Genomic DNA, 24,792 nt, shown 5'->3' on the forward strand with positions numbered 1-24,792 from the left:
TGACACTTCCTGACATTTAAATGATTTATAATGACACTTCCTGTTTTTGTGGGAAAAGTATTATATTCTCGGAAACATTTGTAGAAGATGTATCACCGACAAAGGTAGACATGTGTTTACACACTCTACACACACACACACTCTACACACACACACACATACACATACTCTACACACACTCTACACACACACTCTACACACACACACACACACACTCTACACACACACACTCTAAACACACACACACACACACTCTACACACACACACACACACTCTACACACACACACACACACACACACTTTACACACACACAGTCTGGGATGGAGGGATAGATGGATGGATATGTGTTTTCGTGTCTGGGATGAGGGGACATGGGGATAGAGGAGGGGGGGGGTGGGGCAGAGAAGCAAGACGGGGATTGAAAGAGAGATAGCGAGAGAAACAGACTAGAGGAGGGAGGGAGGAAGAGGTAGGGAAGGATAAAGGGAAATTGCTAGATGGTAAGATATGGAACAGTGTAATCTACCTGGTCTGCGATGGTGCGGCCCAGTTTATCCATCCTGGATCCAGCCTCAGCAATCTTCTTCGCAGCACTGATGACATCAGAGGTATTCTTCAACGGACCTTTACCCCTGGGGACACAGGAGACACACATCAACCTGCTGTTCATACACACACACACACACACACACACACACACACCTCTTCAACGGACCTCTACCCCTGGGAAGACAAGATCCACATCAACCTGCTGTTCATACACAGTACACACACCTTTCATACACTGACTACATCCATACACACCTCTTCAACAGACCTTTACCCGTGGGAACACATGATACACACACACACACACACACACACACACACACACACACACACACACACGATACAGTCCATCCACTCTCATCTAATATTCAGCAGCATCTCATCATGCAGTCTGTTTCTGAAGAATGTACATGTTCTCTCTCTCTGACAGATGGTATGGATATGGGGACGTGTGTTATAGTATACACACAGCACATCATATGGAAAACGTTGCCCTGTATCGTGCACTACATATCGTGCACTACACATCGTACACTACATATCGTACACTACATATCGTACACTACATATCGTACACTACATATCGTACACTACATATCGTACACTACATATCGTACACTACATATCGTACACTACATATCGTGCACTACATATCGTACACTACATATCGTACACTACATATCGTACACTACATATCGTGCACTACATATCGTGCACTACATATCGTGCACTACATATCGTACACTACATATCGTACACTACATATTGTACACTACATTTGCCCAGGACCCAAAAGTAGTGCACTAGGAAATAGGGCACCACTCGGGACGCAGTTTCCTCTAATGACTAGTGACTGTTAAAGTTCCTGTATTTAAATTGATCCCAAACCTTTAGCCTGTTAAAGTGCCTGTATTTAAATTGATCCCAAACCCTTAGCCTGTTAAAGTACCTGTATTTAAATTGATTCCAAACCTTTAGCCTGTTAAAGTGCCTGTATTTAAATTGATCCCAAACCTTTAGCCTGTTAAAGTGCCTGTATTTAAATTGATCCCAAACCTTTAGCCTGTTAAAGTGCCTGTATTTAAATTGATCCCAAACCTTTAGCCTGTTAAAGTGCCTGTATTTAAATTGATCCCAAACCCTTAGCCTGTTAAAGTGCCTGTATTTAAATTGATCCCAAACCTTCAGCCTGTTAAAGTGCCTGTATTTAAATTGATCCCAAACCTTTAGCCTGTTAAAGTGCCTGTATTTAAATTGATCCCAAACCTTTAGCCTGTTAAAGTGCCTGTATTTAAATTGATCCCAAACCCTTAGCCTGTTAAAGTGCCTGTATTTAAATTGATCCCAAACCTTTAGCCTGTTAAAGTGCCTGTATTTAAATTGATCCCAAACCTTTAGCCTGTTAAAGTGCCTGTATTTAAATTGATCCCAAACCTTTAGCCTGTTAAAGTGCCTGTATTTAAATTGATCCCAAACCTTTAGCCTGTTAAAGTGCCTGTATTTAAATTGATCCCAAACCTTTAGCCTGTTAAAGTGCCTGTATTTAAATTGATCCCAAACCTTTAGCCTGTTAAAGTGCCTGTATTTAAATTGATCCCAAACCCTTAGCCTGTTAAAGTGCCTGTATTTAAATTGATCCCAAACCTTTAGCCTGTTAAAGCAAACCTTTAGCCTGTTAAAGTGCCTGTATTTAAATTGATCCCAAACCTTTAGCCTGTTAAAGTGCCTGTATTTAAATTGATCCCAAACCTTTAGCCTGTTAAAGTGCCTGTATTTAAATTGATCCCAAACCCTTAGCCTGTTAAAGTGCCTGTATTTAAATTGATCCCAAACCTTTAGCCTGTTAAAGTGCCTGTATTTAAATTGATCCCAAACCTTTAGCCTGTTAAAGTGCCTGTATTTAAATTGATCCCAAACCTTTAGCCTGTTAAAGTGCCTGTATTTAAATTGATCCCAAACCTTTAGCCTGTTAAAGTGCCTGTATTTAAATTGATCCCAAACCTTTAGCCTGTTAAAGCGCCTGTATTTAAATTGATCCCAAACCTTTAGCCTGTTAAAGTGCCTGTATTTCAATTGATCCCAAACCTTTAGCCTGTTAAAGTGCCTGTATTTAAATTGATCCCAAACCTTTAGCCTGTTAAAGTGCCTGTATTTAAATTGATCCCAAACCTTCAGCCTGTTAAAGTGCCTGTATTTAAATTGATCCCAAACCTTTAGCCTGTTAAAGTGCCTGTATTTAAATTGATCCCAAACCTTTAGCCTGTTAAAGTGCCTGTATTTAAATTGATCCCAAACCTTTAGCCTGTTAAAGTGCCTGTATTTAAATTGATCCCAAACCTTTAGCCTGTTCAGACTGTTAACACTTACATTTTACAGTTACATTTCCGTTACATTTAACGAAAATGTAATCTACATACACCCCAAAAGTCATTATTTATAATTAGAGTCCATATGGTGCCTCTGGGGGCGGCAGGGTAGCCTAGTGGTTAGAGCATTGGACTAGTAACCGAAAGGTTGCAAGTTCAAATCCCCGAGCTGACAAGGTACAAAATCTGTCGTTCTGCCCCTGAACAGGCAGTTAACCCACTGCTCCTAGGCCGTCATTGAAAATAAGAATTTGTTCTTAACTGACTTGCCAAGTAAAATAGGATACCTAGGATAGGATAAGTAATCCTTCTCACCCCCCCCCTTAATGATTTAGATGCACTATTGTAAAGTGGCTGTTCCACTGGATGTCAGAAGGTGAATTCACCAATTTGTAAGTCGCTCTGGATAAGAGCGTCTGCTAAATGACTTAAATGTAAAAAACAACAACTAGTAATGCTGCATACTTTAAGAAAGGTTGCAATCCCACCTTTCTGGTTACTGATACTGCTACTCACTTTAGAGGACACAACCTCAGGTATAAATGACAATTCAATAGTATATTTAATGAATTTCCTATTCAACAAAACTATGAATACGGCCTGAAATGACATGTTTTTCTAAATATAGAATCATCAATTTATAAAACTAAATATAACATTACACCTCCCTTATAACTGTAAAATACACATGTATATTTAGTTAGAGAAAACACCCCCCCCCCCCCCTACTGCAAATGACACTCAAGTCTTGAGAAGAAAACAATATTGCAGTTAGCCATGACAGAAGGCCTGTTACCACGCCAGCCGTTAAAATAGAAGGCATGTTACCACGCCAGCCGTTACAATAGAAGGCCTGTTACCACGACAGCCATTACAATAGAAGGCCTGTTACCATGACAGCCTTTATAATAGAACGCTTGTTACCATGACAGCCTTTATAATGTAATAATTTACCATGACAGCCTTTATAATAGGATGATTGTTACCATGATAGCCTTTGTTACTAAGGTTAGCTCATCCGATGTTGTTACTAAGGTTAGCTCATCCGATGTTGTTACTAAGGTTAGCTCATCCAATGTTGTTACTAAGGTTAGCTCATCCAATGTTGTTACTAAGGTTAGCTCATCCAATGTTGTTACTAAGGTTAGCTCATCCAATGTTGTTACTAAGGTTAGCTCATCCAATGTTGTTACTAAGGATAGCTCATCCAATGTTGTTACTAAGGACAGCTCATCCAATGTTGTTACTAAGGTTAGCTCATCCGATGTTGTTACTAAGGTTAGCTCATCCAATGTTGTTACTAAGGTTAGCTCATCCAATGTTGTTACTAAGGTTAGCTCATCCAATGTTGTTACTAAGGTTAGCTCATCCAATGTTGTTACTAAGGATAGCTCATCCAATGTTGATACTAAGGTTAGCTCATCCAATGTTGTTACTAAGGATAGCTCATCCAATGTTGTTACTAAGGACAGCTCATCCAATGTTGTTACTAAGGACAGCTCATCCAATGTTGTTACTAAGGTTAGCTCATCCGATGTTGTTACTAAGGATAGCGCATCTGATGTTGTTACTAAGGATAGCGCATCTGATGTTGTTACTAAGGATAGCTCATCTGATGTTGTTACTAAGGTTAGCTCATCCGATGTTGTTACTAAGGATAGCGCATCTGATGTTGTTACTAAGGATAGCGCATCTGATGTTGTTACTAAGGATAGCTCATCTGATGTTGATACTAAGGTTAGCTCATCTGATGTTGATACTAAGGTTAGCTCATCTGATGTTGATACTAAGGTTAGCTCATCTGATGTTGATACTAAGGTTAGCTCATCTGATGTTGTTACTAAGGTTAGCTCATCTGATGTTGTTACTAAGGTTAGCTCATCTGATGTTGATACTAAGGTTAGCTCATCTGATGTTGTTACTAAGGTTAGCTCATCTGATGTTGATACTAAGGTTAGCTCATCTGATGTTGTTACTAAGGTTAGCTCATCTGATGTTGTTACTAAGGTTAGCTCATCTGATGTTGCTACTAAGGTTAGCTCATCTGATGTTGCTACTAAGGTTAGCTCATCTGATGTTGATACTAAGGTTAGCTCATCTGATGTTGTTACTAAGGTTAGCTCATCTGATGTTGATACTAAGGTTAGCTCATCTGATGTTGATACTAAGGTTAGCTCATCTGATGTTGATACTAAGGTTAGCTCATCTGATGTTGTTACTAAGGTTAGCTCATCTGATGTTGTTACTAAGGTTAGCTCATCTGATGTTGATACTAAGGTTAGCTCATCTGATGTTGTTACTACGGTTAGCTCATCTGATGTTGTTACTAAGGTTAGCTCATCTGATGTTGTTACTAAGGTTAGCTCATCTGATGTTGTTACTAAGGTTAGCTCATCTGATGTTGTTACTAAGGTTAGCTCATCTGATGTTGTAACGTTAGCTAGCAGTTTTGTCTGACTTCATAAGCCAGCTAATTTTAACACCATAAACTCAAATATTTGATCAGGTAAGTTGGCTAATGTTGCTCAACATTTCTCTGGCTAGCTAACGGGAGAATTCGATCCAGCTAGCACTTAACGCTAACAATGCTTCCACTACACTTCCTCCCTCACCTTAAACTTTACAAATGCCAGTTGTTTTTCGGTTATAGCTCATGAAGTTAAAGATTCAGGGAGTGTGAACGATGCTGAATGGGTGGGACTAAAGCTTCAGGGGGTGTGAACGATGCTGAATGGGTGGGACCTCCCCAGAGGTGATGGATGCAGCCCCCTCCCCCCCTCCCCCAGTCTCCATGGTCAGGAGTCTCACCCCCCCGGTCCTACTCTCTGCTGTCTTTACAGAGGGAGAGCTGATGCTGTAACTAGCCAATCGGTTGTCTCTGCTCTCTTCAGTCGAGTACTTCTGAACGATTGTATTACTTCAAACGTGCATCACTTGTTCTCTCACAGGCAGTATTGATCCAAATACACACCACCCCCCCCACAGACAGACAGAGGGTGGGACAGACAGAAGGGTAGACAGGGGGTGGGACAGACAGAAGGGTAGACAGAGGGTGGGACAGACAGAAGGTGGATAAAAAGATAGAGGGACAGAGAGAGAAGGGTGGATACAACTCAACACACCGCTAGTACTGGGCCAGTCATCACCTCTACATTCAGACACTGGGCCAGTCATCACCTCTACATTCAGACACTGGGCCAGTCATCACCTCTACATTCAGACACTGGGCCAGTCATCACCTCTACATTCAGACACTGGGCCAGTCATCACCTCTACATTCAGACACTGGGCCAGTCATCACCTCTACATTCAGACACTGGGCCAGTCATCACCTCTACATTCAGACACTGGGCCAGTCATCACCTCTACATTCAGACACTGGGTCAGTCATCACCTCTACCACCATATTCAGACACTGGGCCAGTCATCACCTCTACATTCAGACACTGGGCCAGTCATCACCTCTACATTCAGACACTGGGCCAGTCATCACCTCTACATTCAGACACTGGGCCAGTCATCACCTCTACATTCAGACACTGGGCCAGTCATCACCTCTACATTCAGACACTGGGCCAGTCATCACCTCTACATTCAGACACTGGGCCAGTCATCACCTCTACATTCAGACACTGGGCCAGTCATCACCTCTACATTCAGACACTGGGCCAGTCATCACCTCTACATTCAGACACTGGGCCAGTCATCACCTCTACATTCAGACACTGGGCCAGTCATCACCTCTACATTCAGACACTGGGCCAGTCATCACCTCTACATTCAGACACTGGGCCAGTCATCACCTCTACCACCATATTCAGACACTGGGCCAGTCATCACCTCTACATTCAGACACTGGGCCAGTCATCACCTCTACATTCAGACACTGGGCCAGTCATCACCTCTACATTCAGACACTGGGCCAGTCATCACCTCTACATTCAGACACTGGGCCAGTCATCACCTCTACATTCAGACACTGGGCCAGTCATCACCTCTACATTCAGACACTGGGCCAGTCATCACCTCTACATTCAGACACTGGGCCAGTCATCACCTCTACATTCAGACACTGGGCCAGTCATCACCTCTACATTCAGACACTGGGCCAGTCATCACCTCTACATTCAGACACTGGGCCAGTCATCACCTCTACATTCAGACACTGGGCCAGTCATCACCTCTACATTCAGACACTGGGCCAGTCATCACCTCTACATTCAGACACTGGGCCAGTCATCACCTCTACCACCATATTCAGACCCAGCACACTAAGATAAACCTGTCATTACAAGGTGCTGGTTTAGCTGGTAGTGGGGATTGTTTATGATACTGGAATAGGTGTGTGTGTGTGTGTGTGTATGTGTGTTAATGTGTGTGTGTATGTGTTAATGTGTGTGTATGTGTTAATGTGTGTGTGTGTGTTAATGTGTGTGTGTATGTGTTAATGTGTGTGTGTATGTGTTAATGTGTGTGTGTGTGTGTGTGTGTGTGTGTGTGTGTGTGTGTGTGTGTGTGTGTGTGTGTGTGTGTGTACGGGTACTGTGATGAATGCCGTACTGGGTAGGTGACGGACAGATGGGAAAGGCACGTAGGTTCGACCGTTGGGTGCAACCACCCACACACACCGTGCCCGCAGGACCCTCCACACCCACACACACACACACACACACACACACACACACACACACACACACACACACACACACACACACACACACACACACACACACACATATATATATATATATGACTCACCACCTGGATTCTGTCTTATGAGCAAAAATTGAGATTGTGTATTTTTGTATAAACGTAGAGACTCAGAGCTACAAAATGGTACTATTATACGCTGCAGTTGAGGAACAATGGGAAAGTAATTCTGCTTTGAAAGTGGATCAACTTGTAAACTCACTTTTGAGAAAATCACCTTTGAATGTTTTGGTATCTGGCGAAGAGCTCTTCTTTGTCTACACCCATTCAGCATCGTTCACACCCTCTGAAGCTTTAGTCCCACCCATTCAGCATCGTTCACACCCCCTGAAGCTTTAGCCCCACCCACTCAGCATCGTTCACACCCCCTGAAGCTTTAGTCCCTCCCATTCAGAATCGTTCACACCCCCTGAAGCTTTAGCCCCACCCACTCAGCATTGTTCACACCCCCTGAAGCTTTAGTCCGACCCATTCAGCATCGTTCACATCCCCTGAAGCTTTAGCCCCACCCACTCAGCATCGTTCACACCCCCTGAAGCTTTAGTTCCACCCATTCAGCATAGTTCACACCCCCTGAATCTTTAGCCCCACCCATTCAGCATCGTTCACACCCTCTGAAGCTTTAGCCCCACCCATCTCTTTAAACAACAATGAACAGTGCTGGGAGCTAACCAACCAGGTTCAATGTTAGCTAGCTAACATCAGGCTCTAACTAGAAAACGGCTCTGGGATACGAATAATAACGTCCGCTAGGGACCCAGCCAGCTAAAGTTCGCTAGCTAGGTAAATAAAGTCTAAGATCACACGTCCTGTAACGCTAGCTAACCCGTCTGCCAGCTGACGCTAGCTAGCTAGCTAGCTAAAAGTACACTTTAGCTTGAATTGAAACCACTGTCAAAATTAGAAACATGTTATATCTGAAAGTCTTACCTGTATACATCAACATCATGATGGACATGTCTCCCTGTTAGGAACGCCATGCCATGGCTGAAAATGTAGCTAGCGAGACTATCATTCATGATTGGACGCATCTCCTGTCAGATGCCATGGCTGCCCTTAGTTTGAAGATGTAATCCAGAGACAGGTGATTTCTCCATCTCTTTAGTGATCATACTCCAATTCCACCGATTTCAAAACTCAGTCCTGCAGAAAGTAGAGCAACACTGATGCAGCTCCACAACACAACACATTTAGTTTTAAAGCAGCGTTAGATAAGATTGCCTAGACAACCTGACTAGATCAAATAGACAGAAGCCTAGCCTTCTATATGGCCGACCAATCCAAACTCATCTCTCGGCATGTCCAGCCCACTCATTATCTCAGCCAATCATGGCTAGAGTGGGAAGGTTGCTCCCTTTTTCAGTGGCTAAACCAACAAGACTCGTAATTTAACAAAATGTTAAAAAAAAAAAAAAAATGTATAAATATGTATAAATGGCATACAGGTTTGTTATTAGGGCACATGAAAGTTCACGTTTGAGAAAGCATTCTGCCCCAAAAAAACTGCATTTTGATTTAAAAAAATATTTGTTTACGTTCAAAACGGCCCTCCTGTGAAGTCGTGACTTGCGACACGCCTCGTTTCCTGAAATCGGGTCACATATATATAATAATAAATATAATAATATATCCCATTTAGCAGACGCTTTTGTCCAAAGCGACTTACAAGTCGGCAGGAGCCACTACTTTTACATATGGGTGGCCCCAGCGGGAATCGAACCCACGACGCTTGGCGTTGCAAGCGCCATGCTCTACCGACTGAGCCACACAGGACAGCCGCATGCATCCGGGCTACACACGTCTTACTCATTACAAGCTGCTGGTAGTAGTGTACTGTACAGGGGCCATACGGTGGGTAGTGCACTATGTTTGGGACGCAGCCATATGCAGCAAGGGTGGGTGGCACCACCTCGGCAGTGACAGTCAAACACCAGGCTGTGTAGAGAGAGCGAGGATGGCAGACATACTAGAAAAAGGCCCAAATCAATACCCTCTCTCTCCCCCTCTCTCTCTCTCTCTCTCTCCCTCTCTCTCTCTCTCTCTCCCTCTCTCTCTCTCTCTCTCCCTCTCTCTCTCCCTCCCTCTCTCTCTCCCTCCCTCTCTCTCCCTCCCTCTCTCTCTCTCCCTCCCCCTCCCTCTCTCTCTCTCTCCCTCCCTCTCTCTCTCTCTCCCTCCCTCTCTCTCCCTCCCCCTCCCTCTCTCTCTCTCCCTCCCTCTCTCTCCCTCTCCTAGTCTGGGAAATATTTACACACGAGTGGAGATTCATTCTGACAACAATTCCTCAGATCTATCTGAACGTTCACCTATTGAAATATCTACAAGACATGATTGGTGGGTTTGGTTCAAATTCAATCCCTTTCCACTGTATAAAGACTAGAAAGAGACTGTGCCAAGCCCTTAAAATGGTTAAAATGTCATCTCCATCTTCAAGAAGACCCTTTAATACCACTTCTTAAACATGTACATCTCCATCAGGACAGATGTGCTGTGTTTTGAATCACTACATATGCATGTGTGTTTTAATGGCTGGGCTAGCATAGCAGGCTAGGGGAAGTGAGAGCAGCGCTTCATTTGCATGTATTACCATTACATTAGCATGCAGCACAACGGGTCTGGGAGGGGAACCCGCTGTCCGGCATGACGTTCTCCTGATACTTCAGGGGGGCGCGGATCAGAAGTGGTAAAGACTGAAGCTGATTGAAGCTGGACGATTCTAGGCATTTGCCTCAGCAGCCTGACCTGAAGGAGGAGAGGGTTGGATGGATGGAGGGAGTAGAGGGTTGGATGGATGGAGGGAGTAGAGGGTTGGATGGATGGAGGGAGTAGAGGGTTGGATGGATGGAGGGAGTAGAGGGTTGGATGGATGGAGGGAGTAGGGAGTAGAGGGTTGGATGGATAGAGGAAGCAGGGAGTAGAGGGTTGGATGGATGGAGGAAGGGAGTAGAGGGTTGGATGGATGGAGGGAGTAGAGGGTTGGATGGAAGGAGGGAGTAGAGGGTTGGATGGATGGAGGGAGTAGAGGGTTGGATGGATGGAGGGAGTAGAGGGTTGGATGGATGGAGGGAGTAGAGGGTTGGATGGATGGAGGGAGTAGAGGGTTGGATGGATGGAGGAAGGAGGGAGTAGAGGGTTGGATGGATAGAGGAAGCAGGGAGTAGAGGGTTGGATGGATGGAGGAAGCAGGGAGTAGAGGGTTGGATGGATGGAGGAAGCAGGGAGTAGAGGGTTGGATGGATGGAGGGGGTAGAGGGTTGGATGGATGGAGGGAGTAGAGGGTTGGATGGATGGAGGGAGTAGAGGGTTGGATGGATGGAGGGAGTAGAGGGTTGGATGGATGGAGGGAGTAGAGGGTTGGATGGATGGAGGGAGTAGAGGGTTGGATGGATGGAGGGAGTAGAGGGTTGGATGGATGGAGGGAGTAGAGGGTTGGATGGATGGAGGGAGTAGAGGGTTGGATGGATGGAGGGAGTAGAGGGTTGGATGGATGGAGGGAGTAGAGGGTTGGATGGATGGAGGAAGGAGGGAGTAGAGGGTTGGATGGATAGAGGAAGCAGGGAGTAGAGGGTTGGATGGATGGAGGAAGCAGGGAGTAGAGGGTTGGATGGATGGAGGGAGTAGAGGGTTGGATGGATGGAGGGAGTAGAGGGTTGGATGGATGGAGGGAGTAGAGGGTTGGATGGATGGAGGGAGTAGAGGGTTGGATGGATGGAGGGAGTAGAGGGTTGGATGGATGGAGGGAGTAGAGGGTTGGATGGATGGAGGAAGCAGGGAGTAGAGGGCTGGATGGATGGAGTAAGCAGGGAGTAGAGGGCTGGATGGATGGAGGAAGCAGGGAGTAGAGGGCTGGATGGAAGGAGTAAGCAGGGAGTAGAGGGCTGGATGGATGGAGTAAGCAGGGAGTAGAGGGCTGGATGGATGGAGTAAGCAGGGAGTGGAGGGCTGGATGGATGGAGGAAGCAGGGAGTAGAGGGTTGGATGGATGGAGGAAGCAGGGAGTAGAGGGCTGGATGGATGGAGTAAGCAGGGAGTAGAGGGCTGGATGGATGGAGTAAGCACGGAGTAGAGGGCTGGATGGATGGAGTAAGCAGGGAGTAGAGGGCTGGATGGATGGAGTAAGCAGGGAGTAGAGGGCTGGATGGATGGAGTAAGCAGGGAGTAGAGGGCTGGATGGATGGAGTAAGCAGGGAGTGGAGGGCTGGATGGATGGAGGAAGCAGGGAGTAGAGGGTTGGATGGATGGAGGAAGCAGGGAGTAGAGGGTTGGATGGAAGGAGGAAGCAGGGAGTAGAGGGCTGGATGGATGGAGGAAGCAGGGAGTAGAGGGCTGGATGGATGGAGGAAGCAGGGAGTAGAGGGATGGATGGATGGAGTAAGCACGGAGTAGAGGGCTGGATGGATGGAGTAAGCACGGAGTAGAGGGCTGGATGGATGGAGTAAGCAGGGAGTAGAGGGCTGGATGGATGGAGTAAGCAGGGAGTAGAGGGCTGGATGGATGGAGTAAGCAGGGAGTAGAGGGCTGGATGGATGGAGTAAGCAGGGAGTGGAGGGCTGGATGGATGGAGGAAGCAGGGAGTAGAGGGCTGGATGGATGGAGTAAGCAGGGAGTGGAGGGCTGGATGGATGGAGGAAGCAGGGAGTAGAGGGCTGGATGGATGGAGGAAGTAGAGGGCTGGATGGATGGAGGAAGTAGAGGGTTGGATGGATGGAGGGAGTAGAGGGTTGGATGGATGGAGGGAGTAGAGGGTTGGATGGATGGAGGGAGTAGAGGGTTGGATGGATGGAGGGAGTAGAGGGTTGGATGGAAGGAGGGAGTAGAGGGTTGGATGGAAGGAGGGAGTAGAGGGTTGGATAGAAGGAGGAAGCAGGGAGTAGAGGGCTGGATGGACATGGGAAGCAGGGAGAAGGGGGCTGGATGGAGGAAGCAGGGAGTAGGGGGCTGGATGGATGGAGGAAGTAGAGGGCTGGATGGATGGAGGAAGTAGAGGGTTGGATGGATGGAGGAAGTAGAGGGTTGGATGGAAGCAGGGAGTAGAGGGTTGGATGGAAGGAGGGAGTAGAGGGTTGGATGGATGGAGGGAGTAGAGGGTTGGATGGATGGAGGGAGTAGAGGGTTGGATGGATGGAGGGAGTAGAGGGTTGGATGGAAGGAGGGAGTAGAGGGTTGGATGGAAGGAGGGAGTAGAGGGTTGGATGGATGGAGGGAGTAGAGGGTTGGATGGATGGAGGGAGTAGAGGGTTGGATGGATGGAGGGAGTAGAGGGTTGGATGGAAGCAGGGAGTAGAGGGTTGGATGGAAGGAGGGAGTAGAGGGTTGGATGGATGGAGGGAGTAGAGGGTTGGATGGATGGAGGGAGTAGAGGGTTGGATGGAAGGAGGGAGTAGAGGGTTGGATGGAAGGAGGAAGCAGGGAGAGGGCTGGATGGACATGGGAAGCAGGGAGAAGGGGGCTGGATGGAGGAAGCAGGGAGTAGGGGGCTAGATGGACATGGGATGCAGGGAGAAGGGGGCTGGATGGACAGAGGAAGCAGGGAGAAGGGGGCTGGATGGACAGAGGAAGGCAGATAAAGGCTGGGTTTGGATGGAGGAAGGCAAACGAAGTGTTTTCATGTTCAATATCATGGTGTTGTGCTCAGGACAATGCCTTGGCTTGTGCTGACAGAGTGACGACAGCGTCAGGGGAGATCTGACTGGAGAATCTAGACGTTTCATTGACAAGTCCTTTAAGGAGATGGAAATTGAGAGACATGCAGACAGAGAGACCGAGAGCTCTGCTTTGGTTCCAGGCACAATGTCTCCTGAATGAGTCACTTTAAATTCATAGAGGAAGATGTATGTGCGCACACACACAGACACACCTCTTCCCGCAAGCAAAAGACGACACACCTACCCACTCTCTCTCTCTCACACACACACACACACACACACACAGAAATATATTCTCTCAAACACACAGCCCCCTCCCAACACACATGTTTTACTGAGCAGATGGCTGGCCATGGCACTCCGGTGATGAGCCACAGAGCCTACGGTCTTGTCTATCTGTCACATTTACTACAGTCCAGTTACAGGCCTCGATTGTCCAGACAGATACCAACTTACTACAGTCCAGTTACAGGCCTCGACTGGCCAGACACCCTGCTCCTCCAGTACCACCCAGCTCCTCCAGTACCCCCCAGCTCCTCCAGTACCCCCCAGCCCACCCAGCTCCTCCAGTACCCCCCAGCCCACCCAGCTCCTCCAGTACCCCCAGCTCCTCCAGTACCCCCCAGCCCACCCAGCTCCTCCAGTACCCCCAGCCCACCCTGCTCCTCCAGTACCCCCCAGCCCACCCAGCTCCTCCAGTACCCCCAGCTCCTCCAGTACCCCCAGCCCACCCTGCTCCTCCAGTACCCCCAGCCCACCCTGCTCCTCCAGTACCCCCCAGCCCACCCTGCTCCTCCAGTACCCCGCAGCCCACCCAGCTCCTCCAGTACCCCCCAGCCCACCCAGCTCCTCCAGTACCCCCCAGCCCACCCTGCTCCTCCAGTACCCCGCAGCCCACCCAGCTCCTCCAGTACCCCCAGCCCACCCAGCTCCTCCAGTACCCCCAGCCCACCCTGCTCCTCCAGTACCCCTCAGTCCACCCAGCTCCTCCAGTACCCCCAGCCCACCCAGCTCCTCCAGTACCCCCCAGCCCACCCTGCTCCTCCAGTACCCCGCAGCCCACCCAGCTCCTCCAGTACCCCCAGCCCACCCAGCTCCTCCAGTACCCCCAGCCCACCCTGCTCCTCCAGTACCCCTCAGTCCACCCAGCTCCTCCAGTACCCCCAGCCCACCCAGCTCCTCCAGTACCCCCCAGCCCACCCTGCTCCTCCAGTACCCCCCAGCCCACCCAGCTCCTCCAGTACCCCCCAGCCCACCCTGCTCCTCCAGTACCCCGCAGCCCACCCAGCTCCTCCAGTACCCCCCAGCCCACCCAGCTCCTCCAGTACCCCCCAGCCCACCCTGCTCCTCCAGTACCCCTCAGTCCACCCAGCTCCTCCAGTACCCCCCAGCCCACCCAGCTCCTCCAGTACCCCCAGCCCACCCTGCTCCTCCAGTACCCCCAGCCCACTCTGCTCCTCCAGTACCCCCAGCCCACCCTGCTCCTCCAGTACCCCCCAGTCCACCCAGCTCCTCCAGTACCCCCCAGCCCACCCTGCTCCTCCAGTACCCCCCAGTCCACCCTGCTCCTCCAGTACCCCACAGCCCACCCAGCTCCTCCAGTACTCCCAACAGTAAACATTTTGTTGTAACCCCGGATAACCACACCTGATTCAACTGATTGAGGGCCTGATGAGTTGAATGAGGTGTGGTTGTCCTGGGTTACAATATAAACATGTACTTCCCCTAATACTGTTGGGGGTACTGGAGGAGCAGGGTTGGGAAACACTGAGCTCGAGAGCCCCCCCCCCCCCCCCCAACACACCCCTCTGCTCCGCCCCCCCGCCATACCTGGTGAAGTCCGTCATCTCCATCATGATCATACACATCTGTTTGGCCAGGACGATGATGTCGTTGCCGGAGTCGTCCCACTTGGACACCTCAGCGTCCAGCTTGCTCTTCTCCTCCTGGAAACTGGCCACCTGCTCAGCGATCTTAGCCTTCTGCTCCTGGGGAAGCTGGGCCATGATAGCCTGGTAGAGGAGGAGAGAGTTATAACAGTACACTGAGCTGTTATAGCCTGGTAGAGGAGGAGAGGAGAGAGAGTACTATGACAGATGATTAAATGACAGTATACTACACAATACCACAACTCCTCACCAGTGAAGCGGCATTTCTGGTTAGCCTTTTATTTAAAATAAATATATATCTGGGGAAGCTGGGCTGTGACAGCCTGGACCAGAGAGCACAGGGAAGCTGGGCTGTGACAGCCTGGACCAGAGAGCACAGGGAAGCTGGGCTGTGACAGCCTGGACCAGAGAGCACAGGGAAGCTGGGCTGTGACAGCCTGGACCAGAGAGCACAGGGAAGCTGGGCTGTGACAGCCTGGACTAGAGAGCACAGGGAAGCTGGGCTGTGACAGCCTGGACTAGAGAGCAGGACAGTACAAGGAAAATAGCAGAGGGGATATAGCAGAGGGGATACAGCTAGTTCAGACTGTAATAGGGGATATAGCAGAGGGGTTCAGCGCTGAGATCTTGTCGAGACCAGTATCCTAATAGACAAAATAGTAGCAAGCAGTTAGTTGTAGCTTTTAGCCAGAGATTACTGATCACAACTCCCTTTGGAGTGAGTCTGTAGTGTGTGCGTGTGTGTGTGTTCGCATGCTACGGGAGAGACAAGAGGAATCATGACATTGACAAAATCTTTTTAGTGGAGCAAAATATTTCCTAGAAGACTGTTCTACTCTGGTGTGTCTGTAGTACTATAGAGATGTGCTGTCTGCCTGTTTGTCTGCCTGTCTGCCTGTCTGTCTGCCTGTCTGCCTGTCTGCCTGCCTGTCTGCCTGCCTGCCTGCCTGTCTGTCTGCCTGTCTGTCTGCCTGTCTGTCTGCCTGTCTGTCTGTCTGCCTGTCTGCCTGCCTGTCTGTGGTACTATAGAGATGTGTAGTAGTCTGGGTCTGTCTGTAGTACCAACATATGTAGATAGCTGTGAGTGACATTCAACGAGCCTCGCTGGCTGTGCGTCTTGCGACAGGTTGTAAATCACCATGAGCTGCAGAGCAACTCTGCTGTCCTTGGATCTGAATCATTATAAATTGATTCACATCGGCATGAGCTGCAGAGCAACTCTGCTGTCCTCGGATCTGAATCATTATAAATTGATTCACGTTTGGCTCCTCCTCCCCTCTTCTTCTTCTAAGACCACTATATTAGTTGTTGCTAGGTTGCCAGGCCAACGACACCATTTATTTCACAAGTCTTCCTCCCGGGTTTTAGCGTCAGTCTTCCTCCCGGGTTTTAGCGTCAGTCTTCCTCCCGGGTTTTAGCGTCAGTCTTCCTCCCGGGTTTTAGCGTCAGTCTTCCTCCCGGGTTTAGCGTCAGTCTTCCTCCCGGTTTTAGCATCAGTCTTCCTCCCGGGTTTTAGCATCAGTCTTCCTCCCGGGTTTAGCATCAGTCTTCCTCCCGGGTTTAGCATCAGTCTTCCTCCCGGGTTTAGCATCAGTCTTCCTCCCGGGTTTAGCATCAGTCTTCCTCCCGGGTTTAGCATCAGTCTTCCTCCCGGGTTTAGCATCAGTCTTCTCTCCCCCAGGGACATGTCTTCTCTCCCCCAGGGACATGTCTTCTCTCCCCCAGGGACATGTCTTCTCCCCCCCAGGGACATGTCTTCTCTCCCCCAGGGACATGTCTTCTCCCCCCAGGGACATGTCTTCTCTCCCCCAGGGACATGTCTTCTCCCCCCAGGGACATGTCTTCTCTCCCCCAGGGACATGTCTTCTCCCCCCAGGGACATGTCTTCTCTCCCCCAGGGACATGTCTTCTCTCCCCCAGGGACATGTCTTCTCTCCCCCAGGGACATGTCTTCTCTCCCCCAGGGACACGTCTTCTCCCCCCAGGGACATGTCTTCTCCCCCAGGGACATGTCTTCTCTCCCCCAGGGACATGTCTTCTCCCCCCAGGGACATGTCTTCTCGCCCCCAGGGACATGTCTTCTCTCCCCCAGGGACATGTCTTCTCCCCCCAGGGACATGTCTTCTCCCCCAGGGACATGTCTTCTCCCCCCAGGGACATGTCTTCTCCCCCCCCAGGGACATGTCTTCTCCCCCCAGGGACATGTCTTCTCTCCCCAGGGACATGTCTTCTCTCCCCCAGGGACATGTCTTCTCTCCCCCAGGGACATGTCTTCTCTCCCCCAGGGACACGTCTTCTCTCCCCAGGGACACGTCTTCTCTCCCCCAGGGACATGTCTTCTCTCCCCCAGAGACATGTCTTCTCCCCCCAGGGACATGTCTTCTCTCCCCCAGGGACATGTCTTCTCTCCCCCAGGGACATGTCTTCTCCCCCCCAGGGACATGTCTTCTCCCCCCCAGGGACACGTCTTCTCTCCCCCAGGGACACGTCTTCTCTCCCCCAGGGACACGTCTTCTCTCCCCCAGGGACACGTCTTCTCTCCCCCAGGGACATGTCTTCTCTCCCCCAGGGACATGTCTTCTCTCCCCCAGGGACATGTCTTCTCTCCCCCAGGGACATGTCTTCTCTCCCCCAGAGACATGTCTTCTCCCTGTGGTCTCTGGGGAAATAGCCTAAGATGTTTGCAGGCACCAAGCTTTCAGTAGAAACTCCTCAGCAACCGTGTCCTGTCAAACTAATGTAGGACTCGGTTGTTCCACTAGACTAAATGTCTGATGTATCCTACTGTACAGAAAGTATTCCTCCTTTCGCCTGCTTCATACCCTTAGCTCATGTTGTAAACTCAGTTTTGAGAAAATGGCCTTCATCGACACCCATTCAGCATCGTTCACACCATCTTTAGCTTTAGCCCCACCCATCTCTTTAAAGATTGAGCCGAAAGTAACGAAAAACAGCAGTCAAGCATCCAAGCTAACGTGCTAGTTACATCCAGACTTCTGGCACTACCAGTAGAGGACTGTCCACCCCTCAGAGCGGGGTTCCTCTAAGTTTCTTCCTAGGTTCCCCGCCTTTCAAGGGAGTTTTTCCTAGCCACCGTGCTTCCACATCTCCATTGCTTGGTGTTTTGGGGTTTTAGGCTGCGTTTCTGCACTGTGTGACATCGGCCGATGTAAAACGGCATTAAAAAAATATATATAAAAGAAATACATAAACATCTCACTGAACATTATTCTCTCTAGTAGAGCTGGTTAGGCTGCTTTGTTATCCAGAGCGTTGGTGACTGCAACTGTGCTGTCAAATCGTACGTTCGTACATTCAGAGCGTTTCGCGTTGACCCATAATCAACGGGCGTAGATTCGTCAGTTATTCACTTTGACGAAAGTGCTCTGAAATCGGCCAGACTGAATAGTTACTTACATGCATGTCTTTTGTTAAGACATGTAGCGAGCTAGGTAAACAACCATAATCACAACTCATAATGTTACTGCCCTGCATGAATCTGCAGGTAGCTAACCAATCTGGTTCAATGTTAGCAAGCTACAGCTAGCCAAGCAAATGGCTCTTTCTGACGTAATTAGAATCGTGTAATATCTGAAAATGTAGCTAGCTAGACTATCATTCACGATTGGACGCATCTCCTGTCAGATGCCATGGCTGCCCTTAGTTTGAAGATGTAATCCAGAGACAGGTGTTTTCTCCATCTCTTTAGTGATCATACTCCAATTCCACCGATTTCAAAACTCAGTCCTGCAGGAAGCAGAGCAACACTGATGCAGCTCTAAAGCAGCGTTAGATTGCCTAGACAACCTGACAAGCTCAAATAGACAGAAACCTTCTATATGGCCGACCAATCCAAACTCATCTCTCGGCATGTCCAGCCCACTCATTATCTCAGCCAATCATGGCTAGCGGGTAGGTTGCTGATTTTTTCTGTGGCTAAACCAACTAGGCTAGTAATAAAAAAATTGAGGGAGGGTATCGTATCCATGTTTTTTTTTTAAAGGAACATTGCCTTTACGAGAGTCCTGTTGACAGCCAATCCTCGATCAGATGTAATCCATCTTATTATCAAGTGATTGGCCAATGGAATAGAGGGGAGTGGTGGCCAGTTTCCTCTTTACCATAGTCTCACCAGGACGCCAGCTCTCCTGCCACTTTCACCGACGTTTCCTCGAGTAGCCTGGGCCGGAGGTACACAAACAGCCCAGGGCAGACGAGTCAAAGTCGGAATTGAGTTTAGTAACTGCCGATCTGATGTTTGAAAGTTCTTATTGATCATAGAAATTACAGCGGAAACATTTTTTGATCAAAATGACTAACATGGACCTGATCCTAGATCAGCACTCGGACACCTGATTAGGGTTGGTAACTTTCCCCTAAACTCCCTGGATTTCCAGGAATTCTGGTTGGAAAATCCCCGTATTTACGAGGGAATAAGCAAGAAATATGGGAATCCTCCAACCAGAATTTCTGGTAAACCAAGGAATTTTGGGAATGTTACCGGAATTTGGCAACCCTACAATGCATACAGGCCTCTGAAAACTCATGTGGTTAGTGACCTTGCCCTTAAAGAGACTTGAAAGACATGCTAGCTCCTAGAGCGAATCCTTAGGATTTAGTTCAGAGCACATAACAAAGGGACATTCCTTTATGTTTGTTTTTTTATATAAAGGACGGCCTTCAGGTCAAGTCCCAAAGCTCTTAAATTAATTCATTTCCTCGTCTTCATTCCTAAGGCTTAGAACAACTGAAGAGACTGGAAGATGTCTCTTTAAGGTTGATTATACCCTTTTAAAACATTGTCTTTCAATGTCACGGACCGAAAACATTATCCAAGGTCAATGATACAGGCCTTGCTTCCCAAAAACACAGCTGGTAGAGGAAGTTGCAGCTGAAACCCGAAGACGTGACAGAAAAGACAATAGAATGATTGTAGTTCCGCAGGAAATGAGAAACATACGTTCTTACTTCACTGATGCATAACAATGGGGTTGATGAGGCCAAATTAGCCGTGGCGTTTCCACATCAACACGTCTCCATGTATCCCCCTCACTTGGCCCAGCGGACTGGATGCATTAATTAATTAATTAATTAATTAACACCGCCAAGACGACCGAGGAAATATGAACAAAGTGAGCAGACAGACTTCCTTTGTTGTACGTGTGTGGTGTGTTGTTGTATTCCCGTGTGCGCGCGCTTCTGTGTGTGTGTGTGTGTGTGTGTGTGTGTGTGTGTGTGTGTGTGTGTGTGTGTGTGTGTGTGTGTGTGTGTGTGCGCGTGCATGCGTGTGTGGTGTACTACCCCGGTCATCAGTGGTTTGTCTAGGAATTCACACTACGCCAAACTACTAATTTCTTGAACTAATCCATCTGAATTAACTAGACGGTCTAGTCACTAGCTAATATTCTGATTTAATAACTCTGGTTTCTAAGCCTCTGTTATGGGTTTCCGTGTTAAACAGACCTGACCCATGAATCTGGACATTGGGCAGATTAGTGGCAAACACAGAGAGGCTAATCCACGATTTAAAGTACTCTGTTTAAACTCAAATATGATTCCCTTTACTGGAAAGGTCTGGGAGTAGACAAGGTGAGTCAGACGAGTGAGGGATCGTCTATGAAAACCTTCCTGTGGTATGAACGTTTATAGTGGAGTCAGACGAGTGAGGAAAAAAAATAAAACTCACAAGATCAGAATAATATCAGTGAGCATCTGAATGGGAGTTCAGAGAATAAGGACATTCAACAAAGCACAGCACTTACACAAATGACTGATGATTGGCTGAGAGAAATTGCTGATAAAAAAAGACTGGGGGCTGTTTTGTTAGACTTTTCTATGTATGCGGATGACTCAACACTATACACGCGTCAGCTATTACAGTGACTGAAATGACTGCAACACTTAAAGATCTGCAGTTAGTTTCAGAGTGGCTGGCAAGGAATACATTAGTCCTATATATTAATACAACTAAAAGTCATTGTATTTGGGACAAATCATTCACTAAACCCTAAACCTCGACGAAATATTGCAATAAATAATGTGGGAATTGTGAAAGTTAAGGTGAATTAAATGCTTGGAGTGACCCTGGATTGTAAACTGTCCTGGTCAAAACATATTGATACAACAGTAGGTAAGATGGGGAGAAGTCTGTCTATAATAAAGCGATGCTCTGCCTTCTTAACAACACTATCAACAAGGCAGGTCCAACAGGCCCTAGTTTCTACCTTCTTAACAGCACTATCAACAAGGCAGGTCCTACAGGCTCTGGTTTCTACCTTCTTAACAACACTATCAACAAGGCAGGTCCTACATGCCCTAGTTTCTGCCTTCTTAACAACACTATCAACAAGGCAGGTCCTACAGGCCCTAGTTTCTACCTTCTTAACAGCACTATTAACAAGGCAGGTCCTACAGGCCCTAGTTTCTACCTTCTTAACAACACTATCAACAAGGCAGGTCCTACAGGCCCTAGTTTCTACCTTCTTAATAGCACTATCAACAAGGCAGGTCCTACAGGCCCTAGTTTCTACCTTCTTAACAACACTATCAACAAGGCAGGTCCTACATGTCCTAGTTTCTACCTTCTTAACAGCACTGTCAACAAGGCAGGTCCTACAGGCTCTAGTTTCTACCTTCTTAACAACACTATCAACAAGACAGATCCTACAGGCCCTAGTTTCTACCTTCTTAACAGCACTGTCAACAAGGCAGGTCCTACAGGCCATAGTTTCTACCTTCTTAACAGCACTGTCAACAAGGCAGGTCCTACAGGCCATAGTTTCTACCTTCTTAACAGCACTGTCAACAAGGCAGGTCCAACAGGCCCTAGTTTCTACCTTCTTAACAGCACTATCAACAAGGCAGGTCCTACAGGCTCTAGTTTCTACCTTCTTAACAACACTATCAACAAGGCAGGTCCAACAGGCCCTAGTTTCTACCTTCTTAACAGCACTATCAACAAGGCAGGTCCTAAAGGCTCTAGTTTCTACCTTCTTAACAACACTATCAACAAGGCAGGTCCAACAGGCCCTAGTTTCTACCTTCTTAACAGCACTATCAACAAGGCAGGTCCTACAGGCTCTAGTTTCTACCTTCTTAACAACACTATCAACAAGGCAGATCCTACAGACTGGTTTTGTCGCACCTGGACTACTGTTCAGTCGTGTGGTCAGGTGCCACAAAGAGGGACTTAGGAAAATTGCAATTGGCTCAGAACAGGGCAGCACGGCTGGCCCTTGGAAGTACACAGAGAGCTAATGTTAATAATATATACATGTATGTCAATCTCTCCTGGCTGAAAGTGGAGGAGAGATTGACTTCATAACTACTTGTATTTGAGAGGTGTTGACAAGCTGAAGGTACCGATCTGTCTGTTTAAACTACTAGCACACAGCTCAGACACCCATCCATACCCCACAAGACGAGTGAGGCATCCATGTCTGTCTGAATGGAGAGTCCAGCTAGTATGAGAGAGGGGGAGTCTGGGTAACCATGTCTGTCTGAATGGAGAGTCCAGCTAGTATGAGAGAGGGGGAGTCTGGGTAACCATGTCTGACTGAATGGAGAGTCCAGCTAGTATGAGAGAGGGGGAGTCTGGGTAACCATGTCTGTCTGAATGGAGAGTCCAGCTAGTATGAGAGAGGGGGAGTCTGGGTAACCATGTCTGTCTGAATGGAGAGTCCAGCTAGTATGAGAGAGGGGGAGTCTGGGTAACCATGTCTGTCTGAATGGAGAGTCCAGCTAGTATGAGAGAGGGGGAGTCTGGGTAACCATGTCTGACTGAACGAAGAGTCCAGCTAGTATGAGAGAGGGGGAGTCTGGGTAACCATGTCTGTCTGAATGGAGAGTCCAGCTAGTATGAGAGAGGGGGAGTCTGGGTAACCATGTCTGTCTGAATGGAGAGTCCAGCTAGTATGAGAGAGGGGGAGTCTGGGTAACCATGTCTGACTGAACGGAGAGTCCAGCTAGTATGAGAGAGGGGGAGTCTGGGTAACCATGTCTGACTGAACGGAGAGTCCAGCTAGTATGAGAGAGGGGGAGTCTGGGTAACCATGTCTGACTGAATGGAGAGGGGGTCATGGGAGTCCTGGCGTGAACAGGGTGTATTAACCACTGAGAGGGCCTGGAGAGGGGGTGGCGGAAGAGAGGGGTGTGTGTGTGTAGACTCACCCTGGCGCTCTGGCCTGCGATAAGCTGGTCATCTTCTGTCTGAACGCTGGTCCTGCTGCGAACATCAAAGTCCTCCGTCTCAAAGTCAGAGTCATCCAGCTCTTCAGGAGTCTACAGGAGAGGAGAGAGAGGGAGGAAAGAGAGGGAGGAGGGAGAGGGAGGAGAGAGGGGGAGGAGAGAGGGGGAGGAGAGAGAGGGAGGAGAGAGAGGGAGGAGAGAGAGGGAGGAGAGAGGGGGAGGAGAGAGAGGGAGGAGAGAGAGGGAGGAGAGAGGGGGAGGAGAGAGGGGGAGGAGAGAGGGGGAGGAGAGAGAGGGAGGAGAGAGGGGGAGGAGAGAGAGGGAGGAGAGAGAGGGAGGAGAGAGAGGGAGGAGAGAGGGGGAGGAGAGAGAGGGAGGAGAGAGAGGGAGGAGAGAGAGGGAGGAGAGAGAGGGAGGAGAGAGGGGGAGGAGAGAGGGGGAGGAGAGAGAGGGAGGAGAGAGGGAGATGGAAGGAAAGAGGGGTGAAGGAAGAGGAAACAAACAGGGTAGGAAGAGGAGGAATGAGGAGAAAGGGAGGGAACAGTTGAGGAAAAGGAAAAAAAACAAAATAAGAAAATATTGTTAGAGCAGTGTGATGTATGACAAATGCCCCGGTGCTGCCAGCTACAGAGGAACAAATGCCCCAGTGCTACCAGCTACTGAGCAACAAATGCCCCGGTGCTACCAGCTACAGAGGAACAAATGCCCCGGTGCTGCCAGCTACAGAGGAACAAATGCCCCGGTGCTACCAGCTACAGAGGAACAAATGCCCCAGTGCTGCCAGCTACAGAGGAACAAATGCCCCGGTACTGCCAGCTACAGAGGAACATATGCCCGGTGCTGCCAGCTACAGAGGAACAAATGCCCCGGTGCTGCCAGCTACAGAGCATCAAACGCCCCGGTGCTGCCAGCTACAGAGGAACAAATGCCCCGGTGCTGCCAGCTACAGAGGAACATCTTCTTCCTCTCCTCTCCAGCAGCCTGTAATGGGGAAGTGCGAACGCTAAATGACGTGAATTGACTGTCTGTGCATTTAGAGAGGGAAAAATGAAGCTAGAATGAAAATTATGGGGAGTAAATCAGACCAACACCTGCCCCTGGAATCCCGAGAGGAGAGGGTGGAGAAAGAGAGAGAGATTTGTAGTGAAGAACGCTGCAGACAACAGCCTGCACGGTGGCATCCTGCCTGAGTGGCTCAGTTGATGAGCGGGTGGCATTAGCAAGGTCAAGAGTTCAATTCCCTCAGCGATCACAAACACCTATTAAAGTGTCTTCAACCCAGTGTAGTGTGAAGACGAGTCGCACGGCCGGAACAAAAACAATCGGAGTGAGCGCAAGAGAGCGTCGATTCACATAGGCTGGCGTACGCCAATTTAATTGTCACGAGGATCCATGATAAAACGGTTGTATTTCCTATGTATAAAGTAAGTAGCTCGTCTCGTATTCT

General features: G+C 48.5%; 1 protein-coding gene across 2 annotated transcripts in view; it reads right to left on the reverse strand.

Annotated features, from left to right (window-relative positions):
* Positions 1 to 24,792, reverse strand: part of LOC135526786 (catenin alpha-1-like) — a 255,405-nt gene that overhangs the window by 49,598 nt on the left and 181,015 nt on the right. For both annotated transcript variants that reach the window (XM_064955444.1, XM_064955443.1), the window contains exons 15-17: positions 23,328 to 23,438; positions 15,100 to 15,281; positions 529 to 634 (exon numbers count right to left, since the gene is read on the reverse strand). In XM_064955444.1, the coding sequence (XP_064811516.1) occupies positions 529 to 634; positions 15,100 to 15,281; positions 23,328 to 23,438 (399 nt within the window). The remainder of the gene's footprint in view (positions 1 to 528; positions 635 to 15,099; positions 15,282 to 23,327; positions 23,439 to 24,792) is intronic.

Source organism: Oncorhynchus masou, chromosome 32 (assembly GCF_036934945.1).
Source record: "Oncorhynchus masou masou isolate Uvic2021 chromosome 32, UVic_Omas_1.1, whole genome shotgun sequence".
Classification (NCBI taxonomy): Eukaryota; Metazoa; Chordata; class Actinopteri; order Salmoniformes; family Salmonidae; genus Oncorhynchus; species Oncorhynchus masou.